The sequence below is a fragment of the Pongo abelii genome, chromosome 20 (genome assembly GCF_028885655.2).
Source record: "Pongo abelii isolate AG06213 chromosome 20, NHGRI_mPonAbe1-v2.0_pri, whole genome shotgun sequence".
Classification (NCBI taxonomy): Eukaryota; Metazoa; Chordata; class Mammalia; order Primates; family Hominidae; genus Pongo; species Pongo abelii.
The window spans coordinates 42,406,107-42,423,735 of NC_072005.2; the positions used below are offsets into that span (position 1 = coordinate 42,406,107).

Below are 17,629 nucleotides of genomic sequence, written 5' to 3' on the forward strand. Positions count from 1 at the left end.
ATGATATGACCCAGCAATTCTACTCCTAGGTAGAAACCTGAAAGAACTGAAAGCTTATGTCCACACAAAAACTTATAGACATGTTCATACAACATTAATCAAAATAGCCCAAAAGAGGAAACCCAAATGTCCATCAACTGATCAATGGATAAATGTGGTATATCCATAAAATGGAATAGTATTTGGCAATAAAAAGGAATGAAATGCTGATACATGCTACAACATGGATGAACCCTGAAAAGCATTAAGTTATGAAATAGGGAATTTGCAGAAGACCACATATTGTACAATTCCATTTATATGAAATGTCCAGAATAGGCAAATCCATAGAGAAAATCAACTCATGGTTGCCTGGGGCTGGAGAGGGGTGGGAATAACAGCTAGAGTGTACAGGGATTTTTCTGAGGTGATAAAAATGTTCTAAAATTGATTATGGTGACGGTTATACAACTCTATTATATTAAAAGTCACTGAATTGTACATTTTATGTGGGTGAACTATATGGTATGCGAATTATACCTTAAAAAAGCTGAAAATAAAACAAAATTAAAGGAGCGCTACTCTGGTTCATAGCGAGCAGGGGTTGGGCAACTTTTTAAATAAAGAATAAGATAGCAAATATTATCAGCTTTGTGGGCTATCCAAGTGTGTGATTGTAGTGCAAAGACAGTCACAGAAAACTTCTAGTAGTTTGAATATGGTAGCTTTAAAAAATAAACAAGTCTTTCCAACTTGGACCCGGCAGAATGGCTCCCACAAAGAAGGGTGGCGAGAAGAAAAAGGGCCGTTCTGCCATCAACGAGGTGGTGACGTGAGAATACACCATCAGTAGTATGCACAAGCGCATCCATGGAGTGGGCTTCAAGAAGCGTGCCCCTCGGACACTCAAAGAGATTCAGAAATTTGCCATGAAGGAGATGGGAACTCCAGATGTGCACATTGATACCAGGCTCAACAAAGCTGTCTGGGCCAAAGGAATAAGGAATGCCCCATAACGAATCCATGTGCGGTTGTCCAGAATATGTAATGGGGATGAAGATTCACCAAATAAGCTCTATACTTTGGTTACCTATGTATCTGTTACCACTTTCAAAAATCTACAGACAGTCAATGTGGATGAGAACTATGAGAACTAATCACTGATCGTCAAATACATCAAATAGTTATAAAATTGCAAAAAAAAGAAAAAAAAAAAAAACAAGTGCCCCCCCACCCCGCAAAAATAACCCCACAACCTCACAAGAACTGCTAGCTCAAAAACAGAAATTTTCAAAGAGACTGGCTTAATAATTCTGGTTTAAAAATAGCTATATATCTTCCTCCTGATTTTATCAGTGTAAAATGTAAATTTTAAGATTATAAAAACTAGGCCGGGTGCTGTGGCTCACGCCTGTAATCCCAGCACTTTGGGAGGCCAAGGCAGGTGGATTACTTGAGCACAGGAGTTCGAGACCAGCCTGGGTAATATGGCAAAATCCCATCTCTACAAAAAATACAAAAATTAGCCGGTCATGGTGCCGTGCAATGTAGTCCCAGCTACTAGGGAGGCTGAGGTGGGAGGGTCACTTGAGCCTGGGAGAGGTGGGTGTGGGGGAGGTTGTAGTGAGCCAAGAAGCACCACTGAACTCCAGCCTGAGCAACAGAGCCAGACTGTGTCTCAAAATAAAATAAAATAAAATAAAAATTATACAATTATGTGTTAAACCAAATCAAATTATAGTTCTGTCAGACTTTTTGACATCAAAGTAACTGTTGGGCCAGGTGCAGTGGCTCACGCCTATAATCCCAGCACTTTGGGAGGCCGAGGCGGGTGGATTACTTGAGGTCAGGAGTTAGAGACCAGCCTGGGCAACATGGTGAAACCCCATCTCTACTAAAAATACAAAAATTAGCTGGACATGGTGGCGCACGCCTGTAATCCCAGCTACTTGGGAAGATGAGGCAGGAGAATCGCTTGAACCCAGGAGGCGGAGGTTGTAGTGAGCCGAGATCACACCATTGCACTCCAGCCTGGGCGACAGAGCGAATCTCCGTCTCAAAAAAAAAAAAAAGAAGAAGAAGAAAAAAAATAACTGTGTTGCTCTGTAGTGTGTCAGTTTAAATATAGTAGTCAAGATTTTTAGTTAACTTTAAGACAATGGACATTAAGTAAGAAAAATTAATAGATAATCCTCGAAAACCTGGATGATTTCTAACATAAGGTATTAAAACATTGATTCCTAAGAATAGTTTTAACAAATATGCCATTATTATTTAATATGTATGCCTTGTTTTTTATGTTAGAGGATGGCTATACCTTTGGGTAATATAAATAAATACATGTGGTTTTTTTTTGTTTTGTTTTTGGGTCAAGGGTAATTTTAGTTATGGTATGTGCAGGGCACAAATGTGCAAAAGGGCATTTCTGTCCTTTTTATAAAGGCTTATAAGGAATGTGGGTGGCTATTGGGGAAGTGGTGTCACGTCAGGAGTCTGTTCAAATGTTTATATATCACAGTTCTCAATTACCTACCTCCCACATCTTTCTTTATAATTTGAGTAGTTAAGACTATCTGGGAATAATAATAACAGAAATGTAATAGATATGCTTTTGTTATCAAGGAAATTATAGGTTGGGTGCAGTGGCTCAGACCTGTAATCCCAGCACTTTGGGAGGCCAAGGCGGGTGGAACACCTGAAGTCAGGAATTCGAGACCATCCTGGCCAACATGGTGAAACCCCATCTCTACTAAAAATAAAAAAATTAGCTGGGCATGGTGGCAGGTGCCTGTAATCCCAGCTACTCGGGAGGCTGAGGCAGGAGAATCACTTGAACCTGGGAGGCAGAGGTTGCAGTGAGCTGAGATTGCACCACTGCACTCCAGCCTGGGCAACAAGAGTAAAACCCTGTCTCGAAAGAAAAAAATAACAATAGTTTTGTCTTAAAAAAAACAGTTGTTCCAAAATATAAAACTGATACATAAAAAAGACATCTCAGTTTTGATGGGTTTATTTTCAATCCAGTATTTGAACTTGGGAAGAATATGTAAAAACATTCCTAAGTGACTATTATTAAGCAAAGATATCAAAATAGAGAGTACAAACTACAATACAAATAAACATAAGGCATAACACCAATGGGGATGCACATTAAGTAGGTAACAGGAAAGTTCTAACAACATTTGTGTAATCAGGATATAAACTATGAATATATTGCTATAGGCAAGATACATACAGTGATTACGAGAGACCAGCCCTCAACTATCAGAAAAAGACATCAAGAAATACTTTTATAGTTTGATGTATCACAGAATGACAAAACATACTGTGCAAAATTTGAACGTAGGTATCAGAAGAATGAGAGTAAGAGTTGAAAATGTATTGTCTTTGATGAGAGGGACTGGGGCAGTCAGGGTACGAATGTATATGTGAAAAAGCAGGCTGCTGTTTTTCTTTCTTCTCTTTTTTTGAGATGGAGTCTTGCTGTTACCCAGGCTGGAGTGCAGTTGCACGATCTCAGCTCACTGCAACTTCCACCTCCTGGGTTCAAGCGATTCTCCTGCCTTGGCCTCCCAAGTAGCTGGGACTATGGGCGCCTGCCACTATGCCTGGTTAATTTTTGTATTTTTAGTAGAGACGGGGTTTTGCCATGTTGGCCAGGTTGGCCATGTTGGCCAGGTTTGCCATGTTGGCCACCTGACCTCAAGTGATCCGCCCGCCTCAGCCTCCCAAGTGCTGGGTTTACAGGTGTGAGCCACCGCGCCTGGTCTGGGCTGCTGTTTTTCAATATAAGCTTTATAACACTGTGATTTCAAACTCTGTAAATATATTACTTTAATGAAAATTAAATTAATTTAAAATAATTAAATTAATTATTTTAAAATGAAAAAGGAATAAACAGAGACCACCTTTCAAGTACAAAGGTACAAGGTTAAGGTAAGATTAAGAAGGGGGTGAATTAGCAAGCTGGTAGGGAGGAAAAGTGGTAGGAGAGACAGAAATAAAATACTTAAAGGCAGCTAAGATCAACTGATAGCTGGGAAAAAGTGAAGATTCACAAACTCCTCCCTAGGTTCCTAGAGCTTTGTTAAATCTAGAATTCTTTCTCAAGGGAGGCATGGATCTTCTATTTCCAACGCTAACTCCATAGGTAATAACATCTGCTTCTAGGGCTCCAACCATTAACTTCTACTTGGATCAATTTCCACTTCCATATTTTTTGACTGTTTTACAACTTTCTTCTGAGCTTCCTATTTGATCTTCTCATTGATGAATCTTATTCTGTAGAAACTGATTTACAGCAATGTTCTAGCTCCTACATTAGATAACAAGTTTCTTAATAAGCCTACACATTTTCTAAACTGTACAGCACCTAGCAGACTAGTGTATAAAATTAAAAAGTCAAACATTTTTATAAGATTTGCTATTTAAAAATCTTAATTCTCCACAAACTGATATTAATATTCTCATGAAAAAATAACTTGGCATTTTGATTAAGTTTCAAATGACTCTATATAAGCTATGTCTAAATTTTTTTTTTTTTTTTTTTTTTTGAGACCAAGTTTTGCTCTTGTCCCCTAGGCTGGAGTGCAATGGTGCGATCTCGGCTCACTGCAACCTCCGCCTCCCTGGTTCAAGCGATTCTCCTGCCTCAGCCTCCTGAGTAGCTGGGATTACAGGCGCCCGCCACCACACCTGGCTAATTTTTGTATTTTTAGTAAAGATGGGGTTTCACCATGTTGCCCAGGCTGGTCTTGAACTCCTGACCTCAGGTGATCCACCCACCTTGGCCTCCCAAAGTGCTGGGATTACAGGAGTGAGCCACTGCACCCGGCCTAATTCTAAAATTTACAATGAAAATGCAAAGGACTAAGCAGCAGCAGGAGCACTTGCTCTACTAGGTAAGATTTATTACATGCTACAGTATTAATATAGTGTGGTATTGGCACAAGGATAGACAAATAAGCCCAAGGAACAGAATTCAGAGATAGACTCACAGAAATAGGAATACATGATTTATGACAAAGGTAGTCCTATAGAGAATGGGAAAAGGACAGTCATCTCAATAAACACTAAGAAGTCAACTGGATATTCACATGGAAAAAAAATGAAATTTGACCCCTACCCTCACAATACATACAAATACCAACTTCAGGAAAGTAGATCTAAATGGAAAAAGTAAAACAATAAAGCTACTAGAATATAACATAGGAAATATCTTCATGACCTTGGGGTAGGCAATGATTCCTATCCAGGACACAAAAAAGCAACACTATAAAGAAAAAGACAACTGTGACCACATTAAAATTAATAACTTCTGTTCATCAAAAGGTACTATTAAAAGAGTAAAAGGCAAGATATAAAGTGGTGGGAGATATTTACATCATGTATAACCAAACACAGGGCTGATACATAGAATATAAAAAGAATTCTTTGAAACCAACAGGAAAAAGATAGACAACCGACGAAGTTTAGCCAGGAAACTTAAAGAGGCATGTCACAGAACACACACATCAGAATAACTAAAATTAAAGGGCCTGGCAATAATAACTGGCAAGAATGTAAGAATGCAGAGCAATAGCAACCTTCATACTACTAGTAGAACTGCAAATTGGTATAACTACTTTGGAAAATTGGTATATTTACTAAAGTTGAACATACGCATATCCTATTGCTCAGTAATTCCACTCCTATGTATATACCTAAAAGAAATGTGTACATACATTTACCAAAAGTTATACACAGGAACGTTCACAGCAGCATTATGTGTAATAGCTAAAAACTGCAAACAAACCGTCAACAGTAAAAAGGACACTTATAGTAATTAATAATATATAAAGCGTAATTTAAAAAATATTCATAGACTGAAGCAGGACACTGTGGGTCATGCCTGTAATCCCAGCACTTTGGGAGGCTGAGGCAGGTGGATCACCTGAAGTCAGCAGTTTGAAACCAGCCTGGCCAACATGTTGAAACCCTGTCTCTACTAAAAATACAAAAAATTAGCTGGGCGTGGTGGCGCAGGCCTGTAGTTCCAGCTACTCGGGAGGCTGAGGCAGGAGAATCGCTTGAACCCGGGAGGCAGAGGTTGCAATGAGCCGAGATCACACCACTGCACTCCAGCCTGGGCAACACAGCAAGACTCCATCTCAAAAAAAAAAAAATATATATATATATATATATATATGTATATATTCATAGAATGAAATATAACATAGCCAATAAGAATGAACTAACACCAGATATATGCAGCACCATAGATATGTCACATAAACATAATGTTGAGCAAAAAAAGCCAAAGGCAAAAGACTATAAATACTGTGTGATTGCGTCTATACAAAGTTCAAAAATAGGCAAAACGAATCCATGGTGCCAAATGTCAGGATGGTATTTATTTTGGGAGAGGAAAAAGAGGCTGGTGATTGGGAAGGGGCAGAGAAGGGGTTCTGAGGTGCTAGTAATGTTCTATTTATCGTCCTAGTACTGGTTTCACCATTCTCAATTTCACCATACTATGCAATCATAGTCATGTAGTTTTATGTGTGTATGTTATACTTCAATTTTGTTTTAAAGTAAGAAATAATCAAATGTTTGATAAATGAAAGAATGAGCTATTAAATCCAGAACAAACTGGTCAAATATGTTAAATAGCTGAAAGCAGATACAATGAAAACAAGCACAGGGAAAGAAAAAGACACACACATGCACTTACATCTATTTCTTAGGGTGGGAATGTCTACTGTTATACAAGTCTAAACGTAGCGTATCATAGGAAGGAATGAAACTAAAATGTGAGTAGAATAATTATAGCATAATTATAGCCAGGGAGGTGCTTGCTATATTGGATTAAGGAGAAAGTATGAGAAAAAAAAAAAGTGGGATAGCTTATATGGAAGAGGCTTCGGGCCTTTAAAGGGAGCTTCCTGATAACATCTCAGAAGTATATCTCTTTATAGCTCTGCTCCTGAGCCATCATCTCTTACTTACCTGAACACAGGCCTCTAGTCAGTTCTCTATCAACCATCCAGGGCTCTTTTCCTTGTTCCAATAAGGAGATCACAGCTGGCTTAGAATTGGAAAGTCCTGCTCACAAGAAAAGACATGGGACATGGTTATGCTGTGGGCTCCCCAGAAATCAGATCCAGTACCTTAGTGATCAAAGAAGAGATGCCACTACAAGAAGGACCAGAGAAAGACGGAGAAGATGAAGCTTCAGCCACAGCCCATTGGAGCTGCCCACTTCCAACTCTTCCATTCTATTTCAACTCAAACCATTCCTTAGTGAACAGGGAGCAGAAATTCAGCTGGTTACATGAAGCAAATAATTCACAATGGAGAAAGGAGACATTTCCAAGGGCAGACTCTGAATTTTGGGGAATAGTTATCCTTACCCACTGAAACCAGGTTGCTGAAATTCTCCAACATCACTTCTTTGTATAAATTCATCTGACCAGAGTCCAGGCATTCCCATTCCTCTTGAGAGAAGTCTATGGAAACATCCCTGAACATCACTGGCCCCTGAAACAACAAACATGCTTTCACAATGAAAGGAGAAAAGAAAAAGATGGTGGTAGAGGTGGTAAGAAAGGACAGAGAAAGCAAAATTAAAGGGGGTGAATCCTATCATATCAGAAGATATACGTCCTGTGTACAAAGGGATATACAAATAGACTGGACTTTTCCAGTGATATGAAATAGCATGCATTCAGCTCAATTAGTGAGTTTCTTCCCCCTGCCCCCTTTCCCTTTATGCCCCAAGAGAGGGGAAAATGGGAGGGGCTTTCAAACACACCTTATAATACATGGAGTAAAAATTCAGAATATCAGGGGAAAACAAAAATGAAAGTTTCTAAAAGCTTCCAGAAGAAAACACAGATCACATAAGTTTTCAGGAATCGGAATGGCAATAGACTTCTCAATAGCATCATTTGAAATAAGAAAAAAACAAGCAATTCCTTTAATATTATAAAGGAAAATAAATTCTGACCTAGAATTCTATAGCCAGTCAGATTACTAAGCCACTATGAAGATTAAATCAAGACAATTTTAAATCGGTAGGGAATGATAAAAGTATTTCCAAAGTGGCTTTTCTTAGGAAGCTACTAGGCTACATGTTCCATCAAAACTAGGGAGTAAATTAGGAAAAAGAAAAGGTACTATATTAAGAAACTGGAAAACTAACATAAAAATGGTGATGAAAGCGCCAGTATAATTATAAAAGGCAAATCCTAGAACATCATCTGGCAGCAGACTGAGAGAACAGCATCTAGGAACAGAAGTGAGGACTATAGGAAAGACATCTCCAAAGAAAACTAAGGAGCTAGTATGTTTGATCATGTAGAAAATATTGACAGGCAACTGACAGCAATGTTAGAAAATTTGAAAAAAATAGCAACACATACATAAAATCAGGCAAAAGAAGAAACAAGGCAATTTGCTCTGAGAAAAATACAAATTGTGCTAGAAAGAATCCAGAATCTGGTGTTTTACTTGGCTCACATTAACAATGTCTGCAAGGTCCTAATCACAGGGATAGCAATGATTGAAAGAAAAATTATGAGCCAAGCACGGTGGCTCATGCCTGTAATCCCAGCACTCGAGGCAGGAGGATCACGAGGTCAGGAGTTCAAGACCAGCCTGGCCAACATGATGAAACCCTGTGTCTACTTGAAATACAAAAATTAGCTGGGCGTGGTGGCACACGCCTATAATCCTAGCTACCTGGGAGGCTGAGGTAGGAGAATCACTTGAACCCGGGAGGCGGAGGTTGCAGTGAGCCAAGATCGCACCATTGCCTGGGCAACAGAGTGAGACTCTGTCTTAAAAAAAAAAAAAAAAAAAGAAAGAAAGAAAGAAAAGAAAAATTGTGATGTAATTCTATTGCGTGGACAAAAAATGAGGACTGTGGTATGGGAAATCTCAATCCATAGTTACCTGCCTAGAAATCACTGGAAAATATGTATCAAAAAATAGCAATATAGGAATATTAATTAGAAATATAGGAAAAATGCTAAGAGAAACAGCAAAAAGAGTAGCTACCTAAGGAGAGTAGAATTGGGTAGTGGGACAATGCCCTGCCATTTTTCATGTCTTTTAACATTTCTTGAATTTTTTTTTTTTTTTTTGAGACGGAGTTTCACTCTTGTTGTCCAGGTTGGAGTGCAGTGGCACAATCTCAGCTCACTGCAACCTCCACCTCTTGGGTTCAAGCGATTCTCCTCCTTCAGCCTCCTGAGTAGCTGGGATTACAGGAGCTGGTCACCACACCCAGCTACTTTTTGTATTTTTAGTAGAGACAGGGTTTCACCATGCTGGTCAGGCTGGTCTCAAACTCCTGACCTCAAGTAATCCACCTGCCTCAGCCTCCCAAAGTGCTGGGATGACAGGCGTGAGCCACCACGCCTGACCCATTTCTTGAATTTTAAAAATGAGAAATGGGTTAAACATAAATTTAAAGTATCACTTAGACAACAGCATACTTTAAGTTTCTTGGAAATTATAATTCTTATAAGACTGTCATAAGAATTATTCCCTATTAACATAAACAAATTAAACTTTTATACTCTTATGGTAGCAGAAATTTCCACAATATAAATACTACTGAATGAATCTTTAATTTCAGACATTTTCTTAGGCAAAAATACTTTGAAGACCCTTTCCAGATATGCAGACCCTTCCCCATACCTTGCCCTATGCATTTCTTCCATTTTGCTGTTCCTTAGTTGTATCCTTTGTAATAAAACTATAATCAGGCCGGGTGCGGTGGCTCATGCCTGTAATCCCAGCACTTTGGGAAGCCAAGGCGGGTGAATCACCTGAGGTCAGGAGTTTGTGACCAGCCTAGCCAACATGGAGAAACCCCATCTTTACTAAAAATACAAAAAATAGCCAGGCGTCGTGGCACGCGCCTGTAATCCCAGCTACTCAGGAGGCCAAGGCAGGAGAATCGCTTGAACCCGGGAGGCAGAGGTTGCAGTGAGCCGAGATTGTGCCATTGCACTCCAGCCTGGACAACAGAGTGAAACGCCATCTTAAAACCAACAAACAAACCAACCAACAAAAAAGTAAAACTATAATCATAAGTATAGTGCTTTCCTGAGTTCTATATGTTATTCTAATGAATTATTGAACCTGAAGGAGAGTTATGGGAACCTCTCAATTTTTGGCTGGCTAGGCAGAAGTGCAGTGCCTTAGACTTGTGGCTGGTGTCTGAAGCAGGTACAGTCTTGTGGGACTGAGTCTTTTTTTTTTTCTTTGAGGCTGAGTCTACTCCATCACCCAGGTTGGAGTGCAGTGGTGTGATCTCAGCTCCCTGCAACCTCTGCCTCCCAGGTTTAAGCAATGCTTCTGCCTCAGCCTCCTGAGTAGCTGGGACCACAGGCGCACACCACCACACCCAGCTAATTTTTGTATTTTTAGTAGAGATGTGGGTTCACCATGTTGGCCAGGCTGTTCTCAAACTCCTAACCTCAAGTGATCTGCCCATCTTGGCCTCCCAAAGTCTTGGGATTATAGGCATGACCAGCTGGGACTGAGCCTCTTAACCAATGGGGTCTATGTTAACTCTGGGTAGTGTCAGAATTCAGTTAGATTATAGGACACTCAGTTAGTGTCCCAAGAATTTTGTTTATAAAAGGACACACATTCCCAATTGATAGGAGAAATGAGGGTACTTCTCCCTCACCTTAGGACAAGTAAGGGGGCCCCTTTAGACTCCAGGGTCCAAAGCAGAATGATGAGATACTTTGGAATAATTTTTGCTGTATTCTCTGGAGCTTAGGGGGCACAAAGATTAGTACCTATTCCCCTCTTTGGACTAGATGTGGACCCAATAAAGGGACAAAGTGACCTCAACAAAGGAATGGATCACAGAATGCAGAAGTGTACGACAGATGTCATAGTAGCCATTTCAAGAAGACATGCAGTGCATATACCAGGAAATGCAATTAGAGGTTTCCAGCAGGCGCTTCTCTGAGAAACCGTTAATAGTGTCTCCTAACAAAGGAGTGTTGAACATCCATCAAGGCAAAAGAGATCAACACCAAAACAAGTCAAGAAAGGCTTTTCTTTTCCTTACCTCCTTTTCCCTACCCCTGCTCTAATCTCATAGGATCCAGAGACTGACTTAGGCAGGAGAAATAGAAGCTCAGGGAGAGGAAATCAAAGGCTTAATTATGTCCCTCTTTCATACTGCAAGCTTGAAGCAATTCTGAGCTTTAGAGAAGAGGCTTTAAATGAAACTCACATATTATTACAGTGAACTAGAGGTTGTAATTAGTAAAATGAGACTAGATTGTGACTGAAAACAATCAAAGGACATCAAAGAGTGATAAAAATTATAGTCTGTACCAGTTCTTATCCAGGGCAACAAAAAAATTAACCCACAGAGAGGGTTGAGAGTACAAATTATGAGGGAAAAAAGTTTTCTTTTGCTTGCTTCATATGGAATCCTGCTTATTTCAAAATGCTGATCACAAGCAGATTTGGTTTTTCAGGTACACAGTCACATCATCTATAAAGTGATAATCTTATGCCCTCTTCTGTAATTTTTAACCTAATTTTTTTTCTTATGTAAGTGTTTTGGTTAATATCTATAAAACAATGTTAAATAACATTGGTAATGTGGTATATCCTTGTTTTACTTCTAATTTTCAAATATTTTGATGTTTCAAATATTTCCTGATTAAACATTAGATTAACTTCTGAAAACAAATTTTATTTCTTTTAAAATTTATTGTCCCCCAGGCACAGTGGCTCATGCCTGTAATCCAGCACTTTGGGAGGCCGAGGTGGGCAGATCACCTGAGGTTGGGAGTTGAAGACCAGCCCGACCAGCATGGAGAAACCCCGTCTCTACTAAAAATACAAAAATTAGCCGGGCGTGGTGGCGCATGCCTGTAATCCCAGCTACTCGGGAGGCTGAGGCAGGAGAATCGCTTGAATCCAGAAGGTGGAGGTTGTGGTGAGCCGAGATCATGCCATTGCACTCCAGCCTGGGCAACAAGAGTGAAACTCCGTCTCAAAAAAAAAAAAAAATTTGTCTACTACAGTACACTACATGTCCCTAGTTATTCCCATTAATACTGGGCAACAATCTTCTCTACAGAAATGAGAAGTGTAACTAGAGACTGATGCGAGAGGGGAAGCAGATATTCTATTTGGGCTTTGACACAGGAGAGGGAAGACTCAGTCCTCTTTAAAAGAAATTCAGATAGAAAGGCCTTACACAAAATACTTAGTTAGACTTATTCTTATCCTGATTTTCTCTGCATCTATACCAAACACATACAATTTAAAAATTGAGAGTGGGCCCACTCAGAGTTCCAAATTTACACCTATTCTGAGTCCTCTATTCTGAGTCCTCTATCCTAGTATGTATCCTCTAATTTTCAGATAAAATGATCACCTGGTGAATGGATAACCTTACAATTTAGTGAGTTCCCCAAGATTAGAAGTGTTGAAACACAAACTGAATAAAGATATTTTTATTATCACTTGGAGGAAGAATCCAAAAACCCTGTAATTGCCTGCCATGCCCACTGCCCCTCCTGAGATGAAGCAAGGTTCTTTTGTTTGCTTTGATTTCAGCTATAAGTATCAACTCTAAAAACCAAAAAGAGATAAGACACAGAAAAGCAGAAGAAATTCTAACATATGTTTAGTTAGAACCTGAGAAGGAAAGGGGGAGAGAATGATACAGGGGCTTTTTGAAGGTATAATGACTGAAGATTTTCCTGAACTAATAATAGATATCCATCCATAAATTTTAAAACTCTACAAATCCCAAGCAGATAAATAAAACACATTTATATATCTTACACTAAAATTACAGAAAGCCAAAACCAAAACAGTCAGAGGAAGACAAGGCAGATTACCATCAAGGGAGAAGAGTTAATCAAGACTGTATGATACTGGCACAGGAATATACAAAATCAGTGGAAGAGAATAAAGAGTTCATAAATATACCCATGCACATATAGACACTAGATGTATTTGAAGACCAATGAGAACATAATAGATCTTCCAATATATGGTATTGATAAACTGGGTATTAATAAGGAGGGGGGAATCTGACTCCTACCTCATAACATATACAAAAACCAGTTGCAACTATATAAAATATCTAAACATGAAAGTGAAACTTATGGCTTTAAGCATAAATATAGGAGAGTATCTGCATGACCTTGGGACAGGGAAGGATTTATTTAAAAAGATACAAAAAGCACTAACCATAAAGAAAAAATATTGATAAACTCAGCTTTTTAAAAATTAGAACTTATCATAAAATCATCTTACAGGAAGTGATGAAATAGTCCAAATAGTAGGAAAACATAATCAATAAAGGACTGAGATCCAGATTACATAAATAACTCGTACGAATCAATAAGAGCTATTCCAAGAGAAAAATGAGTAAAGATTTGAACTGACATGTCACAAAAGATGACTAAAAAGCAATAAACATATGGAATATGTTCAATTTTATTATGAATCACGGAAACCCAAATTCAAACCTGTGGGGGGTGGGCAGGTGTAAGTACAGACATATATTCAAATGAGGATTTAAAAGTCTGGCATGTCTGATTTATATACCATAGTTTTTGCAAACATCAAAAATGTATTTCCCAAGACCATTTGATGACATGGGAGAATATTTATGACACTTCTTTTTGCAAAAATGTAGAACATCAAATGGTAAATGAAATAAAATTTGGTTTTTGACAAATAATGAAAATACATTAAAATATTAACACTAGTTATCTGAGTGGTCAAATTTTATTTTTTCTTGGTAATGCTGTGTTTTTGAGATCTCTAAAGTAATCATCCTTTTATTTTTAAATCAGAATAAATATTTGAGAAGAAAATTCAGCAAGCATAAGTGGAGCAACCATCCTTTTCTGTGATGGGAAAATTATAGGGACCTATAATTAAATGACATTCCTTTATTAAGCAAGAATCTTCAGAAGAAAAAGAGGAAACCCCAACAACACACCTTGGATACTGCTTGTAGAAGTTCATCATGCATTCTTTCCTCCTCTTCTGGGTGACACCTGGAGAAAGGTAAAATTGGGAGAGGGAAGAGTAACTGTGAGACACCAGGTTTTTCTTGGTACCCAGATTAGTCAAGTAAGAGGTCTTCCCCAGCCCCATTACCCACCACACATGAGGAATGGAGATCAGAGAATGGGGCATCCTGTCCAATCCCAGTGGCTCAGGGGAAAGGTTGTGTTCACTGCTGTCCAGGGTTGGAATCTGACCAGACCTCAGAGAGGTTTCCTAGAAACAGAGTTCTGGAGTCACAATCGCACAGTTGACGGGACCCCATACTCATACACAGAATGCCACATACATTTAGGGACAGTCACACTTAAATCAAGGCGACATGCACGTCTCACCTGCCCACAAGGAGCCACACACGGCAACACGGTTACAATCACATACACACCATAGGAAACACACAATTACAGCTGCACAATCGTAGGCACCCCACACTGTCGCAGAGTCACAATCACACATCACCACGGGAACACACAGCCACAACCCCCACAGTGACAGGTATCCCATATCCGCACATAAGCCGCAGTGTTATTATCTCCCAGACAATTTCACAACCTCCCCTCTTTTTTTGGGGGGGTGGGGTGGGGACAGAGTCTTGCCCTGTCGCCAGGCTGGAGTGCAGTGGCGCGATCTCGGCTCACTGCAACCTCCGCCTCCCGGGTTCAAGTGATTCTCCTGCCTCAGCCTGCGAGTAGCTGGGATTACAGGCGCGCGCCACCATGCCTAGCTAATTTTTGTATTTTTAGTAGAGATGGGGTTTCACCATGTTGGCCAGGATGGTCGCGATCTCTTGACCTCGTGATCCGCCCGCCTCGGCCTCCCAAACACAACCTCCCCCTTTCAGGCCGCTCCGCCCGCAAGGGCCCATGGCGCCAGCTCCCCATCGGCCTTCGGTATCCTCACCTAAGCCCTTTTCAGTCATCCCGGATGGGAACTTGCAGACCTGAGCCAGTTCTCCTAGGGACCAAAATATCTCACCTCCCAGATCTAAGGGTCCCGCCAGGAGTGACGAAATGTTCGAATTCCTGCGAGAAAAGTGGTAGGCCACCAGGCCCTCTGGGAAATGTAGTCCAGAGCGGGACCCACGCCGATTCCTGTCAGCCCCTCGCCTGGGCCCACCCGAAACGGCTGCTCCCTCAACTCTCAACATCCAGCCGAGCCTCGGAGTTGCGGGTCGCCGTAGCGCTGAGCAATGGAGATGAGCTTCCCAGGGAACCCGGCCCAAGCCTCCTCCTCACACAGGAAAGCAGATGTGTTCTGGACGGAAGTTGAGTGGGGCCGCGGGGCCTGCTGGGAGGTGTTGTCCTCGGAAACGTCGCTGGCGCGGAGGGATGGTTCGGCGCTTTAGGCGTCTGTTACAGACCTATGTGCGGGTCGCTTTCACCCAGCATCTCAGAAACTGCGCGCGGGATGAACATTCGGGTGTTTCTGGCTGGTGACGCTGCCGAGTCCCCGCAGCAGGGGGCGAGCAAGGGACTCACGGTTGACGGGACACGGATCCTCTAAGGCCCAGAGTGTCCCGAGTAGCGGTAGTGGGGAGTGCTCAGAGTACGCTAATGGTGAGTGGTTGCAGTTGATGGGACAAAAAACTGTGATGGGACTTAGTGTGGGTGTGTGGTTGTGTGTGTGAGTGTGACGGCACGAATAATCTGATGGGGTGATTGTGATGTTTGGTTGCGCGTGATTATGATGAAATGTGTGATGTGTGTGATTATGATTAAGGCTGTAGTGAGTATGAACGTGGCGAAGTGTGCGTGATTGTAATATGTCTAAGTAGTTCTTGTCTTGAGCTGGCTTTTCTGTAGCATTTGGCGTAGTTGGTAACGGCTTGAAAAACACTTATTTGTTTTCTACTGATCCTCCCTCCTTGTTGGCCACTCCTCTGTAGTCTCCTTTGCTGTCTTTTTTACCCTAGTAGCCCTTGGCCCTTTGTAATTTTCCATTATTCCTTGGTGAACTTTAAAGATTCATTATTATCTTATGACTTGCTGCTTTTATGTATACTAGTTAGCTATTGCCATGATAGTAATTATGTCTAAAAACCATCCCTGAACTCAATGCCATACAACAGCAAGTCCTTATTCTCCTGTTCACAGGCTTGCGCATTGACTGTGTTCAGCTGATCTAGGTGGGGCTTGGCTGAGTGGATAGGCTGCATGACGAGTTAAGATCTGCTCCGCGTGTGTTCTTTCAGGGTCTCAGGCCAAAAGGACATTTGTTGCCAGGGCATGCTCTGCTCCTGATGGGTCACCAGAGCACAAGAGAGATTGCCTCAACCAGAGCAAGTCACATGGCTAAGCCTAAAATCAATTATGCCCACAGTTGGAGAGCAAAGTTACCTCGCAAAGAGTATGAATAATAATCTATTAGAGGGGGTGAGGAATTGGACTAAAATTCCACCTTAAGAAACATACCTCTTTATCCTGGTGAATTCCTTTTAGTCCGGGTTCTCTTTTGTCTGATAATATTGCTTTTCAAGTTTTATTGTATTTCTTAAGAATTTCATTTTCTAACCCCCTTGTGTCTTTATGTTTCAGATCTGTGTCTCGTAAAGAGCATATTGCTGGGCATACGTCCGTTTATCTTGTTTGACTGTTATTTTAATAGGTGAGTATAATTCAGTGGCATTTATCATGATTGCTCGTAAAAATGTTTTATTTTCTATTTATTATGCCTTAAACATTTTTGATTGACATATAATAGTTGCACATATATCTTTTTTATTGTGCAAATTCACCTCATCCCTTTTTCTCCCCTAGTTTGGTTTCTGCTTTTATCCTTTTATTTTTAATATGCATACTTAACAAAACTCAACCTTAAAACTTTAAAATACTTGAACTCCAAAATATCCACCAATTTCTGTTTTTCTTGTCTGATATATTATTTTCTTCTAGTTTTTGTTGTTGTTTTGTTTTGTTTTGTTGTTTTGAGATGGAGTCTTGCTCTGTTGCCCAGGCTGGCGTGCAGTGGCACGGTCTCAGGGCACTGCAGCCTCTGCCTCCTGAGTTCAAGTGATTCTCCGGCCTCAGCCTCTCCAGTAGCTGGGACTACAGAGGCGCCACCACACCCGGCTGATTTTTTGTATTTTTGGTAGAGGCGAGGTTTCACTGTGTTAGCCACCGTGTTAGATCTCCTGACATCGTGATTTGCCCACCTCAGCATCCCAAAGTGCTGGGATTACAGGCGCGAGCCACCGTGCCCGACCTATTCTTTTCTAGTTTTAAATCCCCAAATTAGTGGTAGTAGCTCATTTATTCTATATACGGTTTGTATCCAGGAGGGGTTGGTTTCAGGACCCCCCATGGATACCAGAATCCACAGATGCTCAAGTCCCTACATCCTTCTGAATACATTAAATCATCTCTAGATTATTTGTAATACCTAATACAATTTAAATGCTATTTAAATCATTGTTACACTTTATTGTGTAGGGAATAATGAGAAAAAAATCTGTACTGTACGTGTTCAGTACAGACACAACTGTAGTAGGCCTAACTATATTTTTTATCTGAGGCTGATTGAGGATGCAGAACCTGTGGATAAGGAGGACCAACTGTATACATACACGTATATTTAATTGTGGTAAAATACACAA

At 40.5% G+C, this 17,629-nt stretch overlaps 2 protein-coding genes and 1 pseudogene across 6 annotated transcripts in view; 2 read left to right on the plus strand and 1 right to left on the minus strand.

Moving 5' to 3' along the window:
* Positions 1-15,643, minus strand: part of ZNF829 (zinc finger protein 829) — a 28,630-nt gene extending 12,987 nt beyond the window's left edge. The window contains exons 1-5 of one of the 3 annotated variants that reach the window (XM_002829123.5): positions 15,013-15,643; positions 14,135-14,253; positions 13,970-14,027; positions 7,371-7,497; positions 6,967-7,062 (exon numbers count right to left, since the gene is read on the minus strand). In XM_002829123.5, coding sequence (XP_002829169.3) covers positions 6,967-7,062; positions 7,371-7,497; positions 13,970-14,027; positions 14,135-14,169 — 316 coding nt within the window. In that variant the 5' untranslated portion in view covers positions 14,170-14,253; positions 15,013-15,643. Of the gene's footprint in view, positions 1-6,966; positions 7,063-7,370; positions 7,498-13,969; positions 14,028-14,134; positions 14,254-14,937 lie in introns of all 3 variants that reach the window. The other 2 variants (XM_024237503.3, XM_054540273.2) reach the window with 2 other exon arrangements.
* Positions 4-1,356, plus strand: LOC134760712 (large ribosomal subunit protein eL31-like; annotated as a pseudogene).
* ZNF568 (zinc finger protein 568) overlaps positions 15,455-17,629 on the plus strand; it is a 36,701-nt gene continuing 34,526 nt past the window's right edge. For 2 of the 3 annotated variants that reach the window (XM_024237507.3, XM_024237509.3), the window contains exons 1-2: positions 15,503-15,593; positions 16,572-16,641. The gene's annotated coding sequence lies outside the window, so the exon portion shown is untranslated. Of the gene's footprint in view, positions 15,594-16,571; positions 16,642-17,629 lie in introns of all 3 variants that reach the window. The other variant, XM_024237504.3, reaches the window with a different exon arrangement.